Below are 27,255 nucleotides of genomic sequence, written 5' to 3'. Positions count from 1 at the left end.
CTGAACATGTTTTGAGAAAAGAGTTCTGAGGCTGATTCCTTATTTGTCATTCAATTTAAAAACCACAAGTTTATTTGTAATGAATTGAAGACCTATATAACCACTTTCCATTAATATAAGATTCCATACAGATTTTTAGTTTGAAATTTCAAACACAACACTCACGATATATAGAGACTAATAATATTCCCTACAACAAGTGGCAAAAAAACAACCATTTTATCCTGTGCAAGTCATTAGTCACAAAATAATACATAAACAACAGCTTTTGATTTTAACTCACGCTATATGTAACAAAGTTTAACAAAACAACTCCATTTTAAATGATTAATGTTTTCAACACAGCAAACATGTACAAATGTCTCAATAATATATTTATATATACCACCAACGATCGACAAACATGTTCACAAAATAGACCACCAAAAACAACAACAAAGCAACACAAAAAGCAATGAACAGAATCAAACATGATCTGAATGATAAACAAACATCAATAATCAACCATATGTCTTATTGATACCCAGTAAAATTAATGCGAGATTGATGAAATAAAATGTTACTACTATATAAAATGCCATGGATTGGTAATCCGAGGTAGTCACTACAACCCCAACCAAGTATTTGGCAGAATCAATTTAATCCCTATCACAGAAATTATTATGTCTTGTGTTTTATATCGATCTCAATTAATATTTTATGTCTTTGCCGTTAAGTTACATTCTAATGAATGTATGACCCACCCTGAAAAATTAAAACTCAAAATTTGAAAGAACTCTGATAACTTACCTAAAAAAGATATGCTAAAGCAGTTTGTGTGGAGAATATATGAACAGAGGTCCTACCCTGATACGCATCATACAACATGGTAGTATCCTAACCTACCCTGATACGCATCATACAACATGGTAGTATCCTAACCTACCCTGATACGCATCATACAACATGGTAGTATCCTAACAAAATCATTAAAAAAAAAAAAAAAAACATACACAATGACTTAATGATAAAATATAACTTTGGTATCACATTGCCTTATAAATCAGCAATAGAAATGGCACCAATAAAATTAAGACCTTGCCCAGGTCGCAATAAACCAAAAATGTCAACAAAATATAAAAAATCATCTTTTGATTAATACAAGTCTTTGGTATAAAAATAACATATCTTGATTACAATCAGGACTAAAGCCATATGGTTGAATATCAAAACAAGATGAAATTATCCAAAAAGGGATAAACTATTTATAATTCTATACACCACTTGAACATTGCTGGTACTCTGTAACACTAATAATGCTTATTATTCAACAACAGTAAAATCAAGTTAATTCTAAAACAAAAACTAAAACAATGTATAAATGATTAAAACTGTTCTTCAACATCCAAGTGGTACATAAAACATGGCAATGATCATCATGACAAAGGCAACATAACTCTGCCACTGATATAGGCAACGTCATTCTGTCACCGACACAGGCAACATCATTCTGTTACCTGAAAATATAAAAAAAAAACCACCTTATCATGACATTGCAAAAAATTTCTGTAACATATCAATAGAAACAAGGGCAATATAAAGCATGGCATACCTGAATCCTGTAATAGAATTTAATTGTGATCTTGACAGTGTTCTAGATTTTCTGAAGGAGTTAGATGAATATTGTTGGTGAAAACCAACTGAAAGATATTGAATGATTTAGTCGATAGTGGTCTTAGTCATATTTCACAGAATGTATCTGTCCAACACATTGATTTTTTTTAAGAAGTACAAATGTCCATTATTAACTGCAACCGTCCATCGTTGATTTCCGGAACTGTATCGGAAAGGGAATTATCATCATTTGTAGGCACAAATTGCCAGTTAGTAATAACCCTTGAAGACCTATCATAATTTCCACCAGAATCTCCTAATGATCATTGGAAACCTCTAAAATAATATAAAATACTTAGTATTTGTATTGGTGAGTTGGTCTTGCTTTCCAGCTTATTAACCCATACTTCCTTTGTTTCAATTCATATATCATAATCAACTATAATATAACCTATACTTAACCATTCCCTCAAACCACAGCATGTAGCACTTTGAGAGCTATTGTTACAATATCAAAGAGATCCATTCACTAATAGTCACATATCATGATCATGCTTGTTTCTGACTTCTAATTCCTAAAAGGTTCAAATCACAACCACCAAAAGTCAATCTCAAACTTCCTTTTTTGATATGGCACCTCACATAATTTCAAAGAAATCCATTCAATTAGCCAAAAATATTGTCCAGACATCATGAAATGTTCGTTTCAGACCCTTAATTCCTAAGCATTTCGAGTCATATCCCAGTCTTCCATTTTAAGTATGTCACCTTGTGGTAAAATTTCATAAAGATCCATACACTTATACTCAATTACTGTTTGGAAACCAAATTGTCCATGGATGGCGGACGACAACAGTATGATACCATTTTATCACAGCAGATTTGGTTTGATTTTTATGAATGTAAGTTTCAAAGATGTCAGAATTCAGAAACATTTCCTAATTCTGAAAGTACAATGCTTATGAGTTCTTGCATTTTTCAAACTGTTATTATTCCAAAGAGTCTTGATCACCAAACAATCAACCTCCATTAAAGCTCACCTTTTAACTTCTCATGTCAGTATGGTTTGCTGTCATTCTTTGGACGCTTTAACTGGACCTTTAGTCTTTTCATTCCAATTTGGAAACCATTCATGGCCTGAATAGCAGCTTGTGCTGAAACTGGGTTGTCATAGCTCACAAATCCTAAAGAGAGAATAGACTAAACTAGGAGATTTCAATGCCTTGAATCTAAACACTTGAATTTATAATTTGCTACAATTTTCATTTGTAGTACACAAGATATAGGGTATCTGTTACTATGCATATAGAATCTTAACCCAAAAAACAACCCAAAATATTCATAGAAGGTTACTTATAAGGATGGAGCATTAACAATGACCTATATATGTGGATGGTTCTAAAACATGCATGGATCATAATTGTTGTCAAAAGTGATGTAGTTCAGAAATGACATCAGGAAATTGTTTTTACTTTTATCAAAGTGATGCATAATCAAGTAAACCCAAGTCCAAACTGCTGTCTGTCATAGGCCTAAAATCATATTACTATGAACAAAGTATGACCTACATTAAGTGCAAAGTTATCAGCAACTGACGTAAGAAATTTTCTCATGTGAATTGTAAGATAATTCTGTTGAATTTAGTTCATATATGTTATTGCATTGTCGTGCTATATTATATCGTGTACTGTAAACATGTAAATTTTCGTGGTTGCTAATTTTCACAGATTCTGTCAAGTGAAAATACTCATGGTCATCAATTTTCGCGGTTTAAAAAATTGAGTACTGTTACAAAGTGTTTAAAATCAATTTCTCAGGTACTATTTTGTGCTTCTCAGTCCACCGTGAAAATAGCAAAAATAGGTACACCGCAAAATAAATATGTTTACAGTATTGCTTGACCCTTGAATTTGAAATAAACATTTATGATACTAGTAATCTAAAACCTTGAAACAATTCAGCTTGATTCAACCGGTTGGTAAATTAGGGTTAAATTGTAAATACTAGTAAACATTGTGCTGGTATACCTTATATATAGGTGATACTTACCAAAGCATTTGCTGAGATTTGTTTGTTTATCAATAAAAACTTTAGCAGAGACCACACTTCCAAATGGTGAAAATGTCTGAATCAAGTCACTGTCTGTAAATTCTTGGGGTAAATGGTAAATGAATAAGTTGGCACCTTCAGGTCCTGTGACAAAAAAGGTTAAATTTAATGTATATATGTCAGGTCTAGTCCTAATGTACATTTTGATTCTAAATCCAGTATATTCCAATTCCGCACAACAAATCCAGTATTGTTGGAACATCAGTAGTATTTGGGGGAAAAAAAAAGTCAATTACAGATAAATCTGTGTTTTTTTTTTGCCTATGAGGTACATGTACAAATATAGGTCTATACACAAAATTTCCTGGTAACTATCTAAATACCTTAAAATCATCATACAGTTGATGAATGGGGTTAAAAGGTGGACCCCTTCCCAGCCCTTGGACTAATTCTGGTGACATTTGATTGGGTTGTATAAAAACAGAAGTAACTCTAAATTATACCATTTTGAGTGCAGAATAATATATAAGCCATGTCTACCAGACATGATGAGACATTTTACATCAAATCTAACCATAAGTAATAGTATCATAAAAACCCACCTTCTGTTTGTTTTCCAGCAGCAGAGTTTTGCTGTATTTGGGCTGATGTGTTGAAAGAATTAGGAAAAGCAGCTGTAAAATAAACAGTGTAGTCAAACATTCTGTCATACACAGAAATGGTGTTGTCAACTCTGATGAAATGGTATAATTCAGCACACTGCAAGGTTACAATATTGTCCGAGCTCTCAGAATTCAGTACTATTGAGTATTCAATGATTCAGTTGTATATGTTTTTGTAGGCATAAGTTAGGATGGAAGTTAACGCCACACAAAACCACAGCTTCAACCTTTCACCTAGAAGTGCAGTCTTTGTTGCACATCAGATAGTACTAAAAATATATGCTTTAGACCAATTCCAAGTATGGCAAAATATAACGCTCATCAGAATGCTTTTCCATGTGTTAGCTTTCAGTAGCAACATGGTATTTGGCGCAGTATTTCTTGACTTTTTTTTAATATGGTTCCAATCATGATCTTTGTCCTTTTCTCAATTGCTACACAATCTAGGAAATAAATCATTCTGGCCCAAGCTGCAGAACTGCCAGTTTTAAATGTCTCAGAAAACATCATCAACCCTTTCAGGGAGATTCTGATATTTCTGTGACAGGGTCCTAAAAGGAAGAACGTAAGATTTTCTCCAGCTAACATGGAGATAAGAAGAACAAACCTGCATATTGTTGAATTCCTGTGTAAGCTTGACTGATAGTATCTATTCCTGAATGGTTGGTGGATCCTAGACCATTGACAGCATTCTGTAGGTGTGTAGCATTAATATTATTGTTACCAATACTTTGTAAGTTTGCAGCAAGTCCAGGAAGAGAAGATGATGTTGTAGTTCCTGTTAAAGAACCTACAATGTTACAATTTTTAAGCATCATTGACTATAAAACATAATGACACTTAAGAGAACCGCAACAGTAAAATAATATTTGATACCAAGGAATTTATATTTCCAAATAGATAGAAAAGGTTTTCATTTACACAACTGCAAATACTGTCAACATAAACTTGAAGTGGAACATTTTAACAGGACCCAGAGACTCATTGAAGAAAATTAAAAACAACATAATTTGAAAGATATGAAAAATATATAAAATTTGACTGAAATGGTCTTCACAACAGTGACAACAGGCCTTTCAAACCAAACTGTAGTGCTCAACTAAACACATCTGGTGCTTTTAGTGTTTGGGCATTGACAGAGAAATCTTCAAGCCATCAGTGTAATCTTCAAATAAATCATGATACAACCGATTCAAATCGAGTGTATTTAGTCCTACACAAGTGCACAGCTCATTAAAAAGTCATACATCTCTCACCTAGATGTCCATTTGTTCTTGGTCCAAGAGCTAATCGAGGAAGGAAACAAATTAATAACTAAAAGAAGAACAGTTGCTTTACCATAACAATTCATTTACAGTGTAACCAAATGTAAACAGACTAACAACACAGGTTTTACAACAGCATGGAAGCTATGTTTTACAACACCTACTAGTGAACTTTTAATACTGGAGTGCTTTAGAGAGTTAGTTTCCTGCTCTTGACAATGACGTTGAACACCAAAAAACAAATATACTCAACAAATAAACAACCAACAAGTCCTCACCTATAGTTTGTCCTCTACTATTCAGACCTAACAAATCAGACAAGAAAAAAGTGACACTATGTCAAACACAGGACTTCCTGCACAGAAGGCTTAAATATACTCATTAATAAAAGTTAACATCTCTAAGTTACCAAAACAGGGTACAAAACCTAAGTAAAATCAGGTGATTAGATGGACCAACTGCTAGCAAGACAAAGGTTTCTTTGATTGAAAACAGGAAATTATCCTCTTTTGTCCCATACCTCAAAAGTTTACTCAGAAATTTATAAAAAAAAAACATTTAAAAAAGATAAAGTGGGGATACAGGTCTAAATCAATAGAAAGAAACAATTCACCTTACTTTATGGAAATTGTTGAAAGCTTTTTGGACTTATTGTGTAAAGTATGAACAAGAAACAAAGGGAGGTAATAATACCATCATACATTAGGACATGGACTCGATTTATTTGCTGTGTCCCATTATTGAAGCTTTGGTACCTTTTTTCCGTGTCTTAAAAGGACATATGAATCCATTTATCGGTGGTACAGCCAATTTTTATGTTCATAAAATATTTAACCACTTCATGTTCATTTTTTTCCTAGTCTATTTACCTGAACTATTGGAAACACTGGAGCCAGATAAATTCTGTAGACCCAAAGCATTCAGTGCACCTGTCAAAAGTTCAAATGTAATTAAATGGTAAATCCCATTATGCTGGTTAACAAATATTTTAACATAAATAAAAGTACAATAAATTGTAATTTACAAAGATCAATAGCATTTTGCAATGTAATAGACCTTTTTCATATTCCTGACTGACTTCATTTTCTTAAAATTTTGACCAAAGAGATTTAACTCTCAAACCCAACAGACTGGTTTATTGTCCAATTGTAGCAATGTGCAGCAGTAGACTTCAAATTCAAATATCTGACTTTTGGTAGCTGCGGTAAATAATTTTAAATGATTTATTTCAAAGCATTTAGCTTCTTATCGAGTGTAAACAGTTTCAAAGAAAAAATATTTACTATTCTTCCCTTCACCAACCAGGTTGTCATGTGTTGCTGGGCTACATCCCTTTGAAATACTAGCTAAAATGGCTTGCATTCAGTAAATATGAAAAGGACTTATTTACTTTGGTTATTGGTCTTTGGCTTTTTAACTTATGAGGACCATACAGAATTTCCTTTAACCTATTGCCAAGAGTTTTTCAGTTCCGTAACTTTTGTTACTATACCTCAGTATATAAACATCAATACAAAATTTTCTACAGTAAAATTGCTATTTTTCTCCTTTTTCAGTGTTTGACTATTCAGCAGTCCATAGTTTTCAGACTATTGACCGGCAATGTCGCTTTCACAGATTTTTAGTTCCGTCACTGGATTGGACAATAGTTTTATATTTATTCAGAATGCTCAGACTTCACCCTCTCTTTATGAAAACCCCGAAATTATCATGTCTGCTCTTTTTGTCTGCTGAATCACAAATGGAAACATAAAAACACATAATTGTTACATTTGATTGTTATTCATTAATATTGTTAACTCTTTATTGTTTTTATTTTACTCAATACTGCATACTGGCGCCCTCCTCAACAATTCTTGCTCTTTAACACAGATGAAATTAAATGTTTGCGAGACAATATTCAAATGTGTACATTGTTGCTGTTCTTTATCTTACAGACACCATGTAATTGATGTTGAAGGCTACTTTCTGCAAATTCAAACTCCTATGAATTACTGGTGAAAATGTCAATGAGACAGCATTCAGATTAAATATTGCCAAAAGATGCATGGTTTTAAACATTTTGAGGTGATGAGGGGAAAATATCAGTGACATTCAAAATGAAAATATTGTTAAAAAACGTTTTTCTGGGTTATCATTTTGAAATGATCATTCAACTATGAACAATGGAGGGATATGGAGTAAATGTATTACAAGTCTAATGTTTTTGGTGTAATAAAATACTTTTAGACTGGGTATGAGGGAAATAGCAAGTTTATTGTTCCCTTCGACTGTGACTATTGCCCTAAGCTATGCCTTGGGCAATAGTCACAGTCTTAGGGAACAATAAACTTGCTATTTCCCTCATACCCAGTCAATAAGTATATATTATTGTCCTTCATTTGCTTTTTAACTTATCAGGATGATTATCATTTTGTAATGTAACTTACTAGGATTATTGTCATTTTGTAATGTAACTTACTAGGATTATTGTCATTTTGTAATGTAACTTACTAGGATTATTGTCATTTTGTAATGTAACTTACTAGGATTATTATCATTTTGTAATGTAACTTACTAGGATTATTGTCATTTTGTAATGTAACTTACCAGGATTATTGTCATTTTGTTACATAACTTACCAGGATTATTGTCATTTTGTTACATAACTTACCAGGATTATTGTCATTTTGTTACATAACTTACCAGGATTATTACCATTTTGTTACATAACTTACCAGGATTATTACCATTTTGCAATAAAAATGATTGGTATTTTGTATTCTGTATTTTAACTTATCAAGATTATTGTCATTTAGTAATTAGTAATGTAACTCACCAGGATTATTGTCATTTTGTAATGTAACTAACAAAAATTATTGTAATTTCTTTATGTAACTTACCAGGATCACAATCATTTTGCTATAAACGATTGGTATTTTTGTATTTTGTACAGTAATCTGCCAAGATTATTGCCATTTTGTAATGTAACTTACCAGAATTATTGTCAATTTGTAATGTAAATTTCCAGGACTAATGCAATGTAACTTACCAGAAATATTGCCAATAAGAAATGTAACTTTCCAGGTTTAATGCCAATTTGGAATAAAACATACAAGGAAAAACGCAATTATATAATGTAATACTTCAAGTTTTGCCATTTTGTTATGTAGATTACCAAGATTACTTCTTCTTTTTTCTTTCTAACTTACCAGGATTATTGGCATTAGCTAAGGCCATCAAACCTTGAAGGTTCTGCATACTTGCTACATCTCCTGAAAATAAAAACATAAATAACAATGAAATAAAACAGTTTCTGAAGACACTATATAGTATCAAGCTAATTAACAATTATCATGCATGTTATAATTAATCTAACATTAAAAAAAAAACAATAATAGTTACTTATATTTACACGTTTAAAAGGTTAACAAAATCAACATCACCAAAAAGTTATAATTGGGTAAATTAAAAAGAAAGAGGAAAAGAGGAACCTAATATTAACTCAAATACTCACAAACACCAATAATACATGTTGTATTAAACAAGGACATGAAGTGAAGTAGGCAGTAATATTAGTGATAAAGCAGTGTTTGGTTTCAAAAAGACATCATAATACAATAAAAATAAACAGGCCTGGGTTTCATAAAAAAAAATATCTCAACTTGAGAATTTTCTCAAGTTCTGTGTTTTTTCTCAAATCTTCAATTTCAAGTGATCTGATTGGTCAAAATTTGAGTTGAGGAAGGAATTGAGGAAAATCTCATATTGAAATGTTTTATGAAACCGGACCCAGAACATGCAAAGTCACATACTAGTGTAAACAACAATCATAACATAAGCCAATCCATACTATAGCTCTAAAACATGTTGTTATGCAAAATAATGGGAAACAAAAAATACATGCTCCATTCATAGAGAACAATTTGATAAGTCTGTGAAGATTCTTCTAAAAAGTTTTAGATATTTGTAGTATTACATCCAAATGGCTTCTCTGTTAATACTAAGACATTCTCACAGATATACCAAGGTGTTCATATTAATACAGTTTTGTGGAGAAAAACAAAACATATGCAAACATATACCTCATACTCTGAATGATATGTAGACGAAACCTTGTCATTATTTTCTTTCATGAAAAAATTTGTAGAGATTCAAAATGCTCAGATAAATATCAACTAGAAACAAAATCTTTTTTAACGTACTATCCTTCATGGTCAGCACACTAATATCCATGGAAATATGGATTTCAATCATATCAAACCCTGAAGTTGAATATTTTTTCTTCAGAAGTAGACAACAAATCATTTTTATTCATGCACATCTACACATAGTGTATATCCTTCATACAAAATTTCATACAAAATCTATGGAGTGTTTAAGAAGGCCTTGTCCTTAAGTTGAATGATATCTCTTTCTAATTGGACAATAATCATCTTCCTTCATGCATAACAACACATGATGTCTAACAATTCCATACAATTTCATCAAAGATATGTGAACAGACAGACAGACCAAGTAATCCCTGTATGGCTCCCAAAATTTTGTTAACATAGGAATGAAAAACTTTCATACAAATTATAAAAGTACATAAATAACAACTTAAAGGAGCTGATTTACTAAAAAAGATACTTCATAATTTACTCAGTCAAATTTGAGCCCAGAAGTGATAATTGCATGTTAAGTGTGGCATTAAATGTAACCAATTCTGATATTTTACATCATGAATTAATAATAATCAATGTAGCTGAAGTGTACAATACAGATGTTTGCAAACACATGCTTGCAAATGTTTTGTTTTCATAATGAATACAAGTAATTAATAGACATGCTGAAATAAACAAAACTGAAAAAAGAAGAAATAAAAACAGCCAGGCTTGCACATTGAAAGGAAAGAAAAGACAAACTGCTTCAGAGAACAGTTCTGAGCAGTTTATCTATGTGTACCTGTACTGCTGTTGTTGGATGAAGAATTTGATCCACTGGGTGAATTTGGGGTGGATAAATTACCACCATTAAACTGTAGCCCAGCTAGGGCGGCTAACAGTCCTGTTATAACCAAAATAGGAAAATTCAATCAAAACAAACCTTCAACATATATTGACCCGAAAAAAATACTGGCAATACAAAACAGCAATACCATCATGACAATAGAAGGAATACTCATCATGCTTGCACTGGAAAATTTACTAATGTTTTTTTTCTGTCTTTAACCCCTCCCCCTGCCCCCAATACATCACACAGCAGTATGCTATGTTATTGATTCACAACATTACTTTAGGATCATTAAGCCCTTTATCTAAGACTTGTTCAGGATAATAAAGCCCTCAGTTTGTGGTGTCTAGATGCTTTATAGAAAGTTTCATATACTAATTCATGATAAAAAAAAATAATCACTAAGTGAATTAAAAAAAAGTAATCAGAACTTACAAGGGTGAGAGCCATGAAAAACTATTTCTTAAAGTATCTACATGTTAAGAAATTTTGGTTGCAAGCATCACACAAAAAGTTTATGAGGTATTCTTACTCGAATCCAGAAATGTTCATGTCTATGCAGTCACATGACCCATTTATATAATTAAGATAGGTATGAAACTGAGTCACATGACCTATTCATATGATCAAGACAGGTATGAAACTTAGTCACATGACCTATTCATATGATCAAAGTATGCTGGTTACTTAGACACATGACCTGTTCATTAAGATTAAGGTATGGAGGTAACTTACTCACATGACAATTCATATGATCAAGACAGGCATAAAACTTAAGTCATATGGCCTATTCATATGATCAAGGTAAGTAGGTATATTTCAAAAACATAATACATTTAAAAGTACAACAAGGCTTCATATAAAAATTGTTATCGATTTCGAACAGTAACAACAAAACAATTTTTTTTTTTCAAACCAACAAAAACAAATAAAGAATAAAACATCAAAAACATAAAGAAAGGAAACACAATAATAATGGTAACTTTTTGAAAGTTGCTTTAAAAAGTAAATTTAAACTATCAAAGTGTTGGGAAAAAAACCATTAACTTGAATAAAGAATATTTTAAAAAAATGCAAATAAAATATGTCTTGGTACAGACATGTCATAAGACAGGTCTGTTAAACCAGGCAAAAAAAGGTAATTTGTAGCAAGTAAATAGCATTGAAAAAGTAAAATCATAGGCACAATGTACTACCAAAACAGAACTGGCAAACAACAGATAATACCTGGGTTACTTCCTGCTGCTGCAGCAGCCAAGGCAAGTAATAACTGCTGAACACCATTGTTACCACCTGTTATAAAGAGGGCATGAAACCTGTTATATCTCATACCCAACAACATCTTTTCATATAGCAAATAAGGTGCAGTATTATAGTCTTATTTAGTAGAGAGTCAAATGATATATTCTGTAGAAAATAGATGTCAAATTTAAAATCATCAAAATTTCTTCAAGTGACATACAATCATACTTGAACACTGAAAAATGCTGCCACTTGGTGATTAAGCATGAAAACTTCTCTTTCAATGGATCACACTTATCAAGGACTGTCGACTTATTTTCAATTTTGTAGATGTCAAATCACTGACACATTTGCATTCATGGGGAGATTAGAGGAAGGATACAATGATCACAAGATTTCATTTTTTCATTTCATAGACATAATAACTTATCATTGGAACAGAAAATGAAATCGCTAAAATACATATTGGATGATCTCCCCTTTAATACACTGGACCATGATTTTAGTTTCCTCATTTCTATTGTTTGAAATGGTCACTAAATTGAATAATCATTATGAAGTTCTTGCTAAATTGCATATACAATGTACAAGATAACCAATATAAACACAAGAAAAGTCTCGCTAATATACAACTCTGACCAACCCATAACAAGTAAACCTAGGATTTCTTAATATACAATTATTACTCAGAAATGTAATGCTTTCTGACTAGTTCAGCAACATGTGAAGATTTGAAGTAAACCTGGACAAAATAAAATCAGAAAATTTCATACCATGCTTTTGTATTTACAAAGCCATGCGAGCATAAATATGCATTGGAACAGTTCAAAAAGATCATCTCAAAGCCTTTCACTAAAACAAACTTCACTTGCACTATACACGTCATCATGAAAAACATGGTACACTACATTTCAAATCATAATGTCTACTTAGTTTGGAAAAATATTAACAAATCACCACACAGAAGCATTGCACCCCAATCCAAAAAGACTAAAAATTATCTTGATATCTCGGTGAATAATGGATCCTACCTTTTAAATTCCACCAAATTATTCTGATAGAGGAACCTAGAAACTAAAAGGAGCCAGAATCCTTCACCTAGCTTTTGACCTGTGTATTAGTGTAACAGGAGAAAACCTACTTTTAAAGAAATCAACCCAAAATTGATTGTCCATTGAGTTTCAAAGGAAATTTTAATCAGCTGTAGTCTCCAAAGGAGCCAAATGAACAGCACGTAAAATAAAATTTTTGTAATAGATTGTAACTCTCAGTGTTGAACTTTGAAATTGACCAATCAATGAATCTGAAGCTTATTGTGTTTAGGACAACAATCAAAGACTAAAAGAACACAGCCTGACGAAAGCCACACACATTATTTTTGTCAAGGTAAGCTACGATTGGCTCATTATATCAAGAGATACAGTCCCAAACAAGACCCCCAATAGGCTTCAAATTGAAACTTTATGAGGCTGAAGCCTCGAAAGGATCCACCAGAACAGGGTCCAAAGGGGTCAAAATGATTATCGATGTTAACTTTTCTACCAAATTTAAGCATACATCAGTATATGTTGTCCTAGAGGAGTAATACTTAGAATAAGAGCTTCTTTTTTTAATATCACAGTGAACAATTATCTTTAAAGCATCCTTGCAACAATCTGAATATAACATCCTCATACTGAGAGGTTGAACATCATTAATTTGGTTGGTTAATATAATGTTAAATCTAAGGATGCTATTCATAATAACACATGAAATCATAGAAAGCACAATATTGGTAATTAATCGTGCCAACACATTATAACACCACCATGCCTTAATCCTTACTTGGTCTATACTTCAAAATACAGTTTTACAAAAAAATCCTAGAGAGACTTGTAAGTTTTCTGTATGTCTGCACACATTTCTCACTCAAGTTAGTACTATGACTATACATACCAACATTACCTAAGTTAAACATCCCAAGGTTCCCTGCAGCTGCTGCTTGTTGTAACAACTGAAAAATACAATACAAACATTTATCTTACAAGCTTACACCAGTTTGTAACAACTGAAAAATATAATATCAACACTTATCTCACAAGCTTACACCATTGTGTAACAATTGAATCATACAATACCAGCATTCATCTCACAAGCTTACACCAGTTTGTAACAACTGATTCATACAATACCAACATTTATCTCACAAGCTTACACCAGTTTGTAACAACTGATTCATACAACACCAGCATTAATCTCACAAGCTTACATCAGTTTGTAACAACTGATTCATACAACACCAGCATTAATCTCACAAGCTTACATCAGTTTGTAACAACTGAAAAATACAATACTAACATTTTTCTCATAAGCTTACACCAGTTTATACATAAAATACTATGGTTTAACATTCAGCACTGTTTCAATGGTTACTAACCTAATCCATATTTTAAGGGTGGTTTGATAAATTTCGTTAAGGTTTGAATATGATAAATTCTGAGGTTATCGTAAAAATACTACTGCTGTCCCAATGCTTAAAGTACTTGTATAGCTATAACTGATTCCCATGGGTAAGGTCACAAACTATCAACTTCTGTTACTTTTATATGTACCTTAGAAGATTTATAGGGGAAACTTTTCCCTGTACAATGATGTTTTGGGGCCAGCTGCAGTCTACCCTGTGGTATGAGGGTTTCCTCGTCATTCATTATAGACCAATGGGTGGCCATGGGCTAACATTTTCTTCCCAGTGGGATTGTTGTCACTTTGACATCTACACCATATATTCTTGTTATATTTATTAATTCAAGAGCTTTAAATGTAATCATATGACCTTTCAAGATTTACTATATGTTGTTTGATTTCAACTTAAGTAAAATGAATAAATCAGTCAAAATAACAGAAAAATTAGAATAGGTATTGGTGTATCAAAATTTATTATAGCCTACACATTAATAAATTTATACAGGATAGAAAAAATATGGTTACAGTGAGGAAGTTTTTCTTTGAAAGCTCATATTTAAGGAAAGAAACATTCACTCTGACCAATGAACTGATACTAAGCTTCTGGACTGAAAAACAGTGTCTATTTACGAATCTATTAAATTGACAAAAAGTCTCGTAACATTTTTATTACTAGTATATTTTCAAATGATGTAAGCATTTTCATTACTAAAACTACTATATGAAAGCAAGCTGATGCTGTACTGATCATGTAATGGAATGACTTGGTTCTTAGAAAGACTTGTACCTGATTTATCTACAATTAGAACCATGTGATGCATGGAGGTGTGCAAAACATCTTCCTCAAAAGATTATATAATGTTCTATCTGATTTATACACTTATAATGTAGCTAATAAATTTCAGTTTATTTGACATTTGATGTATTTTGTTCCAAGGCCAAACCAAAAGTAAGCTTTCAGAGTTGCTGCTTTTGTACCATTCAGCTGGCGGAGGTAAACAAAAAACAAAAAAAAAAACAACCAAAACTTTTACAGAGATCAAAAAGGTTTGGTATACAGCTGAACTGCACATGTATGACTTTAAAAAAAATTGCAATATGCTGTTCATCATCAAATATTACTGTAGGAATTTTTTGGGTTTTTTTTGTTTTTTGTTTGATTTCAATATGATGCTTATTAAATACAGTAAACTACTGCATTTTTCAATGAAACAGCTTTGTAAGTTTGGAACTCAGATTTCTCTTATCTCAAGCCAATATTCATTGAAACTTCAAACTTCATTAAAAAATAGTTTGGTGTGATCTAAAATCTTAATCTCATAATTATTAGCACTTCTTTAATGAACAGATTAAATTACATCTTATCTGCTTAATGGGGGTTGACTTTAGTATTATAACTTATTTATGAATGAACAGATTATATCAGTTAAGTGTAAGTCTATAAGAATCAGGCAAAATGTGAAAAATCAGAAACATGCAAGTCAAAAACCCACCGATCTGACAATATAATTTCAATTAAGGTCACTTAAGGATACTTTTTCTATTTGAAAAAACCATTATTTGATCTCTGCATTACTAGATTTGATCAGTTTTTCGAAAGAATGTTAGAAAAATCAGGTTTCTGACAGAGTTATCTGCCCTTGAAATGTTCATTTTCAGTGCATTTCAATAAAATTATAACTCTATTTACCAACATGATAAGGAAAATCTTGTCTTTTTCCTTGATTCTGACAGTGCAAATAGTCAAATTAAACTTAAAAAATGTTTTTTTTTTTCTTATGTTTCACCCACAGCCGGATTCTTACAGGGACTGGCACTTAAAAAAAAACATTCAACAAACAGCAGGATACAGGAGGAAGAGTAATACCTCTCTTCCATCACAATCTACTTCCTCTCTGTCAAACATGACTGTATCATGACAGTTTGACTCACAGAAGAACATAAGATTCTGACAATGGTGCACACCGGTATGCATTCTAATTGCATTACATGAAAGTTAAGAAATTATCCAACAATTTATGTGACAACAAAAAGGCATCACACAGTTATGTAATGTTAGCGAATCTGTCATCATAATCACAGTAGACAGAACTAGAGTAGGATGTTTCTGTTATACAGCCAATCTATACACTGGTCTGGTATACTAACTGTGATACAGGATATTGTATTAATATTCATTTACTTGACACTATTTTGCCTTCAGACATTGTTTATAAGATTCCTAGCACCCATTGCTGAAAACTGAAATACCAATATACTTACTGCCATATACTGAAATATCTATGAACTCATTACTAGATACTGTGGACATTGAGTATAAGACCTTCTACTGAAATATCAATGAACTCATTGCTAGATAATATGGACCTAGAGAATACAGCCTCCTACAGAAATATCAATGAACTCATTGCTAGATATTGTGGATCTTAAGAATAAAGATGTTCTACTGAAATATCATTATACTCCTTGTTAGATATTGTGGACCTAAAGAATAAGGCCAACTTCTGAAATATCAATATACTCACTGCTAGATACTGTGGACCTAAAGCATTAAGGCCTCCAACTGAAAGACTCCACAAATTAGCTGTCATATTATTTAATTTTTTCTGTTCTTTTTCCTTCTGTGTATCAGCAAACTTGACAACAACAGGTGCATTGCAGCCCTGAAATGAAAAGTATAAGTCAGATTGATAAATGTAACCATCCTCAGCCTGGAGTATGTAAAATCGAGGGCAACAATGGTGATTTCCAGTAACACAAGGGACTATAGTTTATCAAAAAATTAAGATATAGAACAAACAGTATTTAGTGGGAAAAACATAGAAATACTACATAAAAAAAAAACCAAGACCAAGTGCACAGTAGGGCAAAAATGAAAAACAGTTCTCGGTCAAGTTGTTCAGGAGTACAAAATAAGGAGAAATAAGGAGACATGTGGAGAAATTAATAATTTGTCAAAAGTGGACACTATATGATGGCAACAATCTAGTACACATTATGACCATATATCCACTGTGACCCTGTAACCCAGTAATATCGTTATTTATTCCTATTGATGTGCAGTTGTTAGCACGTAATGTCAAGGTAGCAGATTTGATTAAGTCAAAGCACATCTAACAGATAAGCATGCAAGATAAAGATGTGCATTTAGCTGATTTTAGACATTTATAGGGAGAAATACACACACTGTAGATTATCATGAGTGTTAATGAAGAAAAGAAATCTGCAGCCATAGGTTAATACGCTGTCAGAAATAACATATAACTATAGTATACAATTTTATTATTATTATTTTTTAAAAATAAATATCAGGAATCTTTGGGCACTATGGTTGCCATTTTCCAGTACTATATCATCTACCAATCCTATCAAGAGTTTCTAATGAAATGCATGCTCTTGATGACTGTAATTTGGTAAAAATTCAAACACTTCATTAAAGAATACAAATACAGAGAGTATTGCAATAAAGACGTTATGACATAATTATCAAGGTATGTAAACTATGGTGTACCTCCATTGTTTGGGAATGATGTAGACTCTTAATTGCATTCTGAGCTGACTGTCTGTTTACATACGTAACAAAAGCACAGCCTAAAAAAGGAAAAAGAATTAAACATTATTGGCAGATGATATCAATGTATCAATATTTAAGGAGGTAGACTTAGGGTAAGGGAAACAACTCTTGAAATCAGTGATATGTTTGTATCATATTCAATATTACCAAAGCCCACCAAGCTTTTCTAAATGGAAATCAGAATGAAATCAGTCCAAGTTACTTTGAAGCTTACATGAAATTTATGTAAAATTCTGAATACAAACGTTCTATTAATTTGTAAGATTTGTGTCCATTACCCTAGGTCTACCTCAAGTCTGAATACCATTCATTATTATATTTTATTTTCTCCTACAACAAGAGGTTAATAGGAGCATGAATACCCACCTGAATGTAAAAGGAATGATAATCATTTACAACATAAACAGAAAACCAAATTTCTGAAAATTTCAACGATATGTGTTCCCCTCCATAGGGGTTAATGGCAACTTTTAGCAACAACAGCCAGCAAAGAAGCACATGAGCCACACTAGAAGTTGACAGCATGAAAACCTTATTGCTGTGAACAATCCCTCAAATTTCAACACATAGGCATCTTGTCTCTGAGGAAATGCACTTTGAACATAGGTCAATCAAAATAAAACAAGTGGTCATTCTATTCAATCAAGGAAGATTTTAATCATTTAATCTTGTGTTTGACTATTCATCAGAGTAGGCAAGAGGGTCGACAGAACAACACAGCTATTAGTCAGAAATACTCTGAGTTCTTTGGTCAGGTATCCCAAAGGCAGAAATCAGCCACCGAAACAGTTAGTCTACTACTTAACAGATTTCCTGTAACCGGTGGTTGCAAGAAACATTACAGGGTTGTCCAGATAAAAAAAAAAAGCCTAAATCACCATGGCTACTCTTGCATCATCCTTCTAAGTTCAATATTGATTTGCCAGGGATTAAGACCAAAATTTGAAATCTGTAGGGTCAAATGACACACTAACTGGCTTTTAAATGGTCATCATGATACTTTTAAAACAATGTCCTCATTTCTTTATAGTATCATCTTTTAAAAATATTTTAAAATAATTTAATTTTAGAAGTAATTTAATAAATAAACATTAAAATCAGTACAGACCTATTTAATCTCTTTCAAATTACTTTTTAGACTCCCAAATAAGTCAAATCTATTTCTTTCAGTTTCCATTAACCTGCTACCGCTTCTGATTGGGCAAATTTTGTTTGAAGGAGCTGCAACAGAAACCTATATGACCCCAAACTAAGTTTGGCATTCTGTTATAATATAACAGACTCTGTGAAGCTAAGTTACTATCAAAGAAAAACATCAATCTAATTAGTATGAATGGCTATTGTCTATAATAATTAAGTTCATTACAAACAACAAACTGTAGTTATCTTCCTACAGTCACGACAGCAGTCGTGTACTAATCATCATACTTCTCCATAGTCACTGAAGAAACAATTTATTTCAATATAATTATCATATAAAAAGTGGGATGAAAAGCTAGCTTGTATTCATACCATTGTCTAAGGCAAAAAACAACAAATATCCATGTTCCTTTAATGAGAAAGGTTTTGAAGACAAGAATGGCATTTTACAAAGCATTTTTACTCATTCAATAATTTGGCAAAGCATTTAGATCATAATAAGACCCTGTTAATACCAACCCACTGAGTACATGCTGACCATAAATGATGTAACAGAGATCAAACAAAGTGAAATGTTGTACAAACTGTTTGTCTTTTTTGTGTGTTTCCTACTGGTAAGACAACAACTGACAGATAGCACCAGTACTTAAGCTTATCATTTAATTATCTTCTAAAACAAGATAATATCTTCCACATGGCTGATATACTTCAATAGAACTCAGCTACTGTGGTTAGAAATTAAGGTTATCTTTAACTGCAACTTTTTTACAGCTGCAATTAAGAACACATGCAAAAATTAAATACATGTCGGTTAACTTTTTGAGATAGACTTATTTGGCAGGTGGTAAATACATTCCTCAAGTTCAATAAATCATTAACATTCCTCAAAAAAAGTTTGGTAAAAACCAAATATGAAGCCATCTTATATAACCAGCATATTCTCATGCCATACAAGATGATTTATACATCCCCCATCCTATTGTTTGAGTCATTACCATGCTGAATCATGAACTTTGAGTATAAGTGCACATCAGTAGATGTACAGTACAAATCATCAACAAAATAACTCTTTACCTATCCTTAACATCCACAACAACAACTGTACACTGAGTAGATGGCCATGGGGCAAGTAAATACATAACCAACATACTTTCAAAGTACTTTAATTCATGGATACCAATTTTGTGGATCTGGGAAGAAACTCAAGTTCATGGATTCTTGAATTCGTGGTTTGAATGTTTTCAGTGTACATATCAATGGGAATTTCTTATTTGTTGGGAACCAAATTTGATGGTTTGGTTTACCAACGAGAACCATGATAATTGGTACCCCAAGAATAACAGTACTTTCACAGTATATGACTCTAAACTCAACTAAGTATTTGACAAAGTACTGGTTATTGACACATTGTGTATGACCAGATTATCATAAAACTTTTCAGAGATCTATAGACTTCTAGAAATATTTTGCTTTTCACAAAATGTGGCAGTTGCCCTATATTGATCACTCTATCTGTCCTTCCATTACAAACTCGTATCCTGTCGGTAACTTTTTTTGTCTTTTGTTGTGGGCTTTTGATATTTGGCATGTGGATAGATCCCTTAAGGTGATATATCACATACCATGGATAGTAGCCAATGACTTTGAACTTTCACCTTATGGTCAAATCCTTTTTTTTGGAGGGGTGTGTGTGTGTGTGTGTGACAAACTTGTGTCCAGGCTGTAACTTTTTTGTCTTTTGATGTGGGCTTCTGATATTTGGCATGTGGGTTGATTAACTAATGACTATGTGTCACATACTATAGTTGGTGACCTTTGATCTTGAACTTTGACTTCAAGGTTAAATCTATTGATTTTTGCACAACTTTTGAGTCTCAACTGCAATGAGTTTTGCATGATTAATAGAATTTGTTAAGCATGACTGAAGTACAGCAGAACCCACAGAAATGACTTCCATCTAAATGATATCTAATTTTTTTCCCATTTCATGACAAGACCACTTTATCCTTGTTTCAGGATATACATTATTTGAATATCTTAAATATCAGCAAAAGACTAGTTCCAAGAACAATAATACATGTATAAATCATGTAGTACATAAAACTGCTAACCTTGAAAAATCAAATTTTTGTATCCATGTTATTTAATCAAGTGGTACAAAAGGTAAATAACTAACAGAGGTCCTTCCTTCATCATAATTCATTTCTACCTTAGCTTCTAAAACTTGGCTAAGTGTTTGCTGAGAATAATGAAATAATTATTCTCAATGCACTTTCAACGAAAAATGTTTGAGTAACTGAAACTTCCTGCTGAGCCACTTGAGCCACAAAGAAGTGGATCATTTGTAGTAGGCATTGAGGTCAACAACTCTATCAAGTTTCAGAACAATAGGAACTGCAGGCTAAGGAGAGTTTATCTTTAGAATTTGTCAATCAGTAGCTTAGACTGTCCCTGGAAATCATCCTACTTAATTAATTGAAACTAAAAGCAAAAAGATTGTGGAGGTTTTCCTATGTCATTCCTTTCCAAGTTAAGGTTATACAGTGGTTGAGTGTTACATACAATAGATGCAAAATAATCACATAAGCTCATAAGGATATTTTCTGAGCTCAGATAAACTGCATAAGAACATTTGAACAATAAAATGCAGGAGTTTCCTGGTATTTATTTTTAAGAATTTTAATTTAAGCACAACTGCAGAACAAACACCAGGCATATGCTTTGTTTGATCTCATTAAAGAAAATCATTACCTCTGCTCTGGCCATTCTGATCTCTTAGTACTGTACAGTCTTCTATACTACCAAATGGTGAGAATATCATACGGATATCATTTTCCACACATTTCTTAGAAATCATACCAACAAACAACTTTCTTTCATCTGTAAGGAAAAATACAAAGAATATTTAATTTCAAAGCGTTAGAACAACATCACTCAAATACCAATGTATGTTTCAAATTAAATTGTGATTATCAACATGGTGGTTTTATGATCTAAAAAGAGAAAAGAACTATTAGCAACAAAACCAAGCGGTTGCTCTAAATAGTGTATGAAGAAACTTCTATTAGGGACTTGCCACATAATGACAGGGTCCTAATTATCCATTCTTACCTAGTATGGACCGACTTATTCCTATAGGGGACTTGGCATATAGCCATAGGGTCCTTATAATTTATTTTTATCATAAATGGTGAGACTTTCTTGCAATAGGGGCTTAGCACATTGTAAAAGGGTCCTACCTATTCTCTCTTGTCATGTATCAAGAGAATCATTGCTGTAGGGTCCTAAAAATCTCAAAAACATTCATCCCACTTAAATAGTGAGTTGCTTCTACATTTTATTTTACAATGGCTGTGAAGTATTTGTGTTATGACCAGTCACTTTTAAAATACAAAGTTTGGTAAAAACCTGCAATATAATCTGGCTGGGTTAATCAATTTAAAGTAGAAAGTAAGAATTTATTGTTTACCAGTCAGACAATAGAATACAACCAAAACCCATGTAATCAGAAAGTGAAATCATTACAGACAAAAAGACTACAAAGGGGAAACAAAATTGTTTTAATTTTCTGTTCAATTTAATCTGACTATACAAGTCTCCACTTCAAACATTGCTTTTATCCATTCATCTGTTTTATAAAAGGAATCAATATTCTGAATCAAATTTCTACATACTTGACAGGGGAGAATGTACCAAACGATGACATTCTAATTTCTTTCCAAATGTCAGCAGTCAATTTTTGAAGACAATCATCTTTCAGAAATTAAGCCAGAAACATTTCAGTTAATAAGACAATAAATACTATTTAAACATTCTAATGGTTTAGAAATGGTTTAAAGTAAACACAGAATAATTCTCTCTTTAGTGATTTCCATAAAACCTAATATTCCCCTATGAGCATTACAGCTGCATATCAACATCATTTATAATGGTTAAATACAGACAAAGTCTCATCTACTGATATAATTCAGAAGAAAAGAGAAAATAATGGCCCAACATTAATCTGTTCTGGTTTCTTTACCTTTTGAGTCCATTCCAGTCATGAACATGAGATAAAAGGCAACTAATATGACCATTGTTTAATATACAGCTAATGGAATCTCTTAATTGATGTGTTTGAAACAAAATAATTATCTGTTATGGTAAGAAAAAAAATACAAAAATATTTAAAATTGTTTCCTACTTTACATTTACAAATAATTTACGTATCTCATATCCTACATCTACAGCAATACCAAGGACTAATATAACTTTCACTGGAATTTAAGCTACTGATTTCTTTACATGAATTTTTTATCATTTAGTTAATTTCAATCCATTTCCAGATATTTTTTTAAATCACGACCACACTGCGGATAAAATCAAAAGAATGATGCAATTAACTGTTGACTCTTTAAGTTCAAAGGGAGATTTAGTAGGCATGGAAAAGGAACGTGGAGCGTCTATTTTGTATATTTTTTCATATTTTACTCTTTTCGTTGGTCCAAAAGGCCTTAGTGCAATGTAAAAGAGGAACAAAATTTCCTGCATTTATAAAATGAATTGGAAGCCATATATCCTTATCCAAATCATGGTTGTGAGAGATATTAGCTACCAAGAGTACTGGTAGCGAATCTAACTAAAACTAGTATAATCTTACCACTTCTTTTCTCACTGTCTGCTGGTTTCATCTGTATTGGATGATGCATCTGAAAAAAAGAAAAATTTGGCAATACAGCTAGAAGAAATGTGTTCATAGAATATGGATGACCCAAAATTGCAAAGAAAGTGACAAACTAGAAGTGTGAAGACATGATGGAAGTTCATACTAAATTGTAATGTAGTCAATACTAATAAAAATTACTGGACAGACGTAACTGATTAATTACAGTTTAACATCCTTTGGTAGATATATCACACATTTCAGGACAAGGGACAGATATAAGGACAGCAGTCAAACTTAAAGAATCTGAGAATAAAGAAATTATCTACTACAATATTTGTCAGCAGAATGGATATGGTTAAAAAAATCAGATTAACATTAAACAGTAATTCAGATTTTCCCTGTTTTTTGTCATTCTTAATTATATTGCAAACCTGTTAACCCCCCCTTCTCCCACCTTAGAGGGGAAACTCATACAATTTAGAATTTCTCACATAAAAAAAATAATAATTGTGGGAGGTATTTGGTTAAAATTTTATTTTCTGCGAAAAATATTAAACAATTGAATCATTACATAAAATATTTGCTTTTAAATGAGACAGTGTCAATGAGGGAAAATCACCCACATAAACTGTTCCACAAGTTAACAGGTATGATGATGTTGTGTTGTCTTTCAAAATATAATGCTTTCAATTTGAAACCTCAGGACTTTTAAGAACTTGCCATTTTATATGAGTCTTTGTCAGCACTGGAAACTGCTTAGACAGTGTCTTTATGTTAAAAATTTTGTCATATTTAGCTTAAAGCCAATGTCATTTGTAAAGCCATATAGTGTGAAAGTAATTGAAAAGAAAAGTGCTAAAACATAACTCAAAACAAGAAAATTTGTTGAATGGCAGAAAAACTTTATCAAACAATAAATAAATAGAAACAAATGCAGTGGGCTAACAAAAGTCTCAATCAATTTTCACATGCTATTACTGTAACTGAGACTGCAGATGCTATTGGTAGCACAGACATTACAGTCCAATGGTACATATCACAGATAGGTCTTTCTTTTCATACTTGCCACTTCCTATTAGATTTTTTAACCATTTTTTGATAGTCACATGTATCAACCATACACCAGGCACAACTTCAAATTTTAACATAACCAGGAGAATATTTGACTTCAATGTTTATTTCTTTGAAAAGCCCAGTTCCTAGTAGCAATCTATATTGTTTTTGAAAAATTTAGGATGTTTTCTACCTATCACTATGCATGGAGTTCATTCATTGTTTGATAATCATATTATTGCCATTTTATTTTGGGTTGTCCACAAACGTGTGCTACAGCAGGTGATGCTAATAACAGCAAGATGTTTTGCAAGCTATTCAGCAATCGGTATCAGAATAAAAAATTAACTTCATGGAATGAATTTTTAATCATTTGTGTAATATTTTGCATTTTTATTTTCAAAATCGCTATGTATATGACAGTCGAATAAGCCTGAAAGGGGAAAATGTTCATCCGTCTTTCCGTCCCTGTGGCTTTATCTTTGAAAAACAAAATGTAGAAAAAACGACCTTGCACTCATTGTGGAAACATTCAAACAAACCAAAAAAGAAAGCCTTTTCTAACAGGCACAAGCACCAAGCACAGCAAAATCTACTGGTTATCTGGCTCATCTTGACAATGCTATGGAGTTATGATCTGGAGTCTTACAGTCAACTATTTTAACTTCCCAGTGAGTCTTAATTAGTACCAATTCATATAAATTCAGACAATGTCAATGATAGAGGTAATTCATGGTGAAGAAAAAGCCCAACGAACAAAAACCCTTTTTCCGCATACTTTTATCATACATGGTATTACAGAACCAATCAAAAAAAATCAGAAATAGGAAGTAAACATGCGGTAAATAAGAATCGTGACAGTAAATGCCAGATTTGAAAAGTGGTATTCCACTTTAAGACAGAAAAAAAAACATTTCTGTTTAATGTTAATGTTTAACATACAAATGTAACTATAGTCCTTTCTGCATACAGATCTGTATTTTACAAATGTAACTATAGTCCTTTCTGCATACAGATCTGTATTTTGGAGAAAAATACACGAACATCCTGACCTACCTCTTAAATTCACCTCATTAAGAACAAAAACTATTGTAAAGTGCCAATTTCATGTACATTCTTCAGAATTCTATCTCAAACAAAATGAAAAACATATCTAATTTTCATTTCATTTCAAACCCACACGTATTTAAAATCCATCAATAATAAAAGGGAAATCAGAAGCCAAGCAATAACAGCAAAATTTAGTCCAATGGTATAATTGTGTTAGAAATAGCTTTATTCCTGTAAAAAAATTCATACTATAAAGAAAGAAAACAAATTTCATAATTAAATGTATTCCATGACAATCAAAATACTAACATCACAAGAGTTCTTCCCCTTTTAGCAATAGGTGTCTAAATCTGTATTTATTAGGAAGTTCATTAAGAGGCATTGTTCAACACATACATGTACATGTATAAAGATACTGATCAGATGACACTGATGAATACAAATAAAACTCCAAAGAAAGTGACCTTGTGCAGGTGATCCCCCTTTGTTCATACACAAGATCAATATCTAACACATGATGGATCGAATCAGACTTTCTAGGACTGGGTAGCAAATAGTTTCTGTCAAACTAGGAATGCAGTAACATATTTGGCCTCAGTCAAAGGTTATGTGGTGTTAGTACATTATTGACTATTATCACAGAGCAAGAACACTTCTATCAACTGAAAGTGAGTGAGCTGACAATGGAATTCCATAACATATTGACATATAACATGCAAAGCATGGAAACAGGATTGTTTCCCTTTGCAAGTATCATTCTACAAAAAATGTTGGTATTTTTTCCAATTTTACAGTTAAAGAAAACTTATGTTTCACACAAAAACATTTACAATTATTTCTACATGTACATGTATATATCCAACTAAACTTAGTTGTATGAAATGTTCGAACAAATGGAGTATTACCTCTGCAATAAGTAAAAATCAGAATTACTCAAACAGATTTGATAAATCTCTGAACAGTTTATAACTGTTATTTTATTCTGTTTATGTAAATATTACTGTCAATGTTTTGGTTACAAAAAGATATAAGTATAAACAAGTAACAGGCATCAGAATACACATATCAGTTGGAAGTGTAATGAATCAAAACTAGTTGCTATGGTAGTGATCACAGAGAACCCCTTCTTTTTGTCTTGGAAAAGAAAATGTATAATTACCAATTAGTGCAGAACCTAAGAGATAAGCTCAGGCCCTAGCATCACAAAATCTGAAAAATTTATTTTAAAGTCTGAGTAAATTCTCAACTGTGATGTCATCAATTTTAAAGACTTTGATTGGAATTACCATGAAAGTTAAAATATTCTCAGACTTTTTTTTTTTCATTTTGTGGCAATGAGGCCTGATGTTAGGGACTTTTTAATGTCAGAATTTTAAACAAAACCAACACAAAGCAACTTATTTGTACAGACACTTGTTATTTTTATGACCGAGTTCGAGTTTCCTTTTAGGTGATGTGTGATAAGAATACCACCATGAAAATGAACATTTTACAAAAGCTAATTGTGCTAAGAATACCTTCATTAAACCATCTCTGTCAAATTTAGTCCTACAGTAAACAGGAAGT

At 32.1% G+C, this 27,255-nt stretch overlaps 1 protein-coding gene across 17 annotated transcripts in view; it reads right to left on the bottom strand.

Annotated features, from left to right (window-relative positions):
* Positions 1-266: 266 nt before the first annotated feature.
* LOC148613569 (CUGBP Elav-like family member 1-A) overlaps positions 267-27,255 on the bottom strand; it is a 43,746-nt gene continuing 16,757 nt past the window's right edge. For 2 of the 17 annotated variants that reach the window (XM_088586958.1, XM_088586957.1), the window contains exons 4-19: positions 23,581-23,629; positions 21,693-21,821; positions 17,739-17,818; positions 16,753-16,890; positions 13,721-13,778; positions 11,771-11,836; positions 10,496-10,597; positions 8,761-8,823; positions 6,439-6,498; positions 5,848-5,874; positions 5,561-5,590; positions 4,912-5,094; positions 4,245-4,316; positions 3,643-3,786; positions 2,634-2,777; positions 267-1,496 (exon numbers count right to left, since the gene is read on the bottom strand). In XM_088586958.1, coding sequence (XP_088443084.1) covers positions 2,650-2,777; positions 3,643-3,786; positions 4,245-4,316; positions 4,912-5,094; positions 5,561-5,590; positions 5,848-5,874; positions 6,439-6,498; positions 8,761-8,823; positions 10,496-10,597; positions 11,771-11,836; positions 13,721-13,778; positions 16,753-16,890; positions 17,739-17,818; positions 21,693-21,821; positions 23,581-23,629 — 1,329 coding nt within the window. In that variant the 3' untranslated portion in view covers positions 267-1,496; positions 2,634-2,649. The remainder of the gene's footprint in view (positions 1,497-2,633; positions 2,778-3,642; positions 3,787-4,244; positions 4,317-4,911; positions 5,095-5,560; positions 5,591-5,847; positions 5,875-6,438; positions 6,499-8,760; positions 8,824-10,495; positions 10,598-11,770; positions 11,837-13,720; positions 13,779-16,752; positions 16,891-17,738; positions 17,819-21,692; positions 21,822-23,580; positions 23,630-27,255) is intronic. The other 15 variants (XM_088586969.1, XM_088586968.1, XM_088586974.1 and 12 more) reach the window with 13 other exon arrangements.

Source organism: Perna viridis, chromosome 6 (genome assembly GCF_037379345.1).
Source record: "Perna viridis isolate PV_CMFRI_1.1 ecotype Kerala chromosome 6, ASM3737934v1, whole genome shotgun sequence".
Taxonomy (NCBI): domain Eukaryota; kingdom Metazoa; phylum Mollusca; class Bivalvia; order Mytilida; family Mytilidae; genus Perna; species Perna viridis.
The sequence above is the reverse complement of the archived record's forward strand: the minus strand, read 5'-3'. Positions and strand labels throughout refer to the sequence as shown.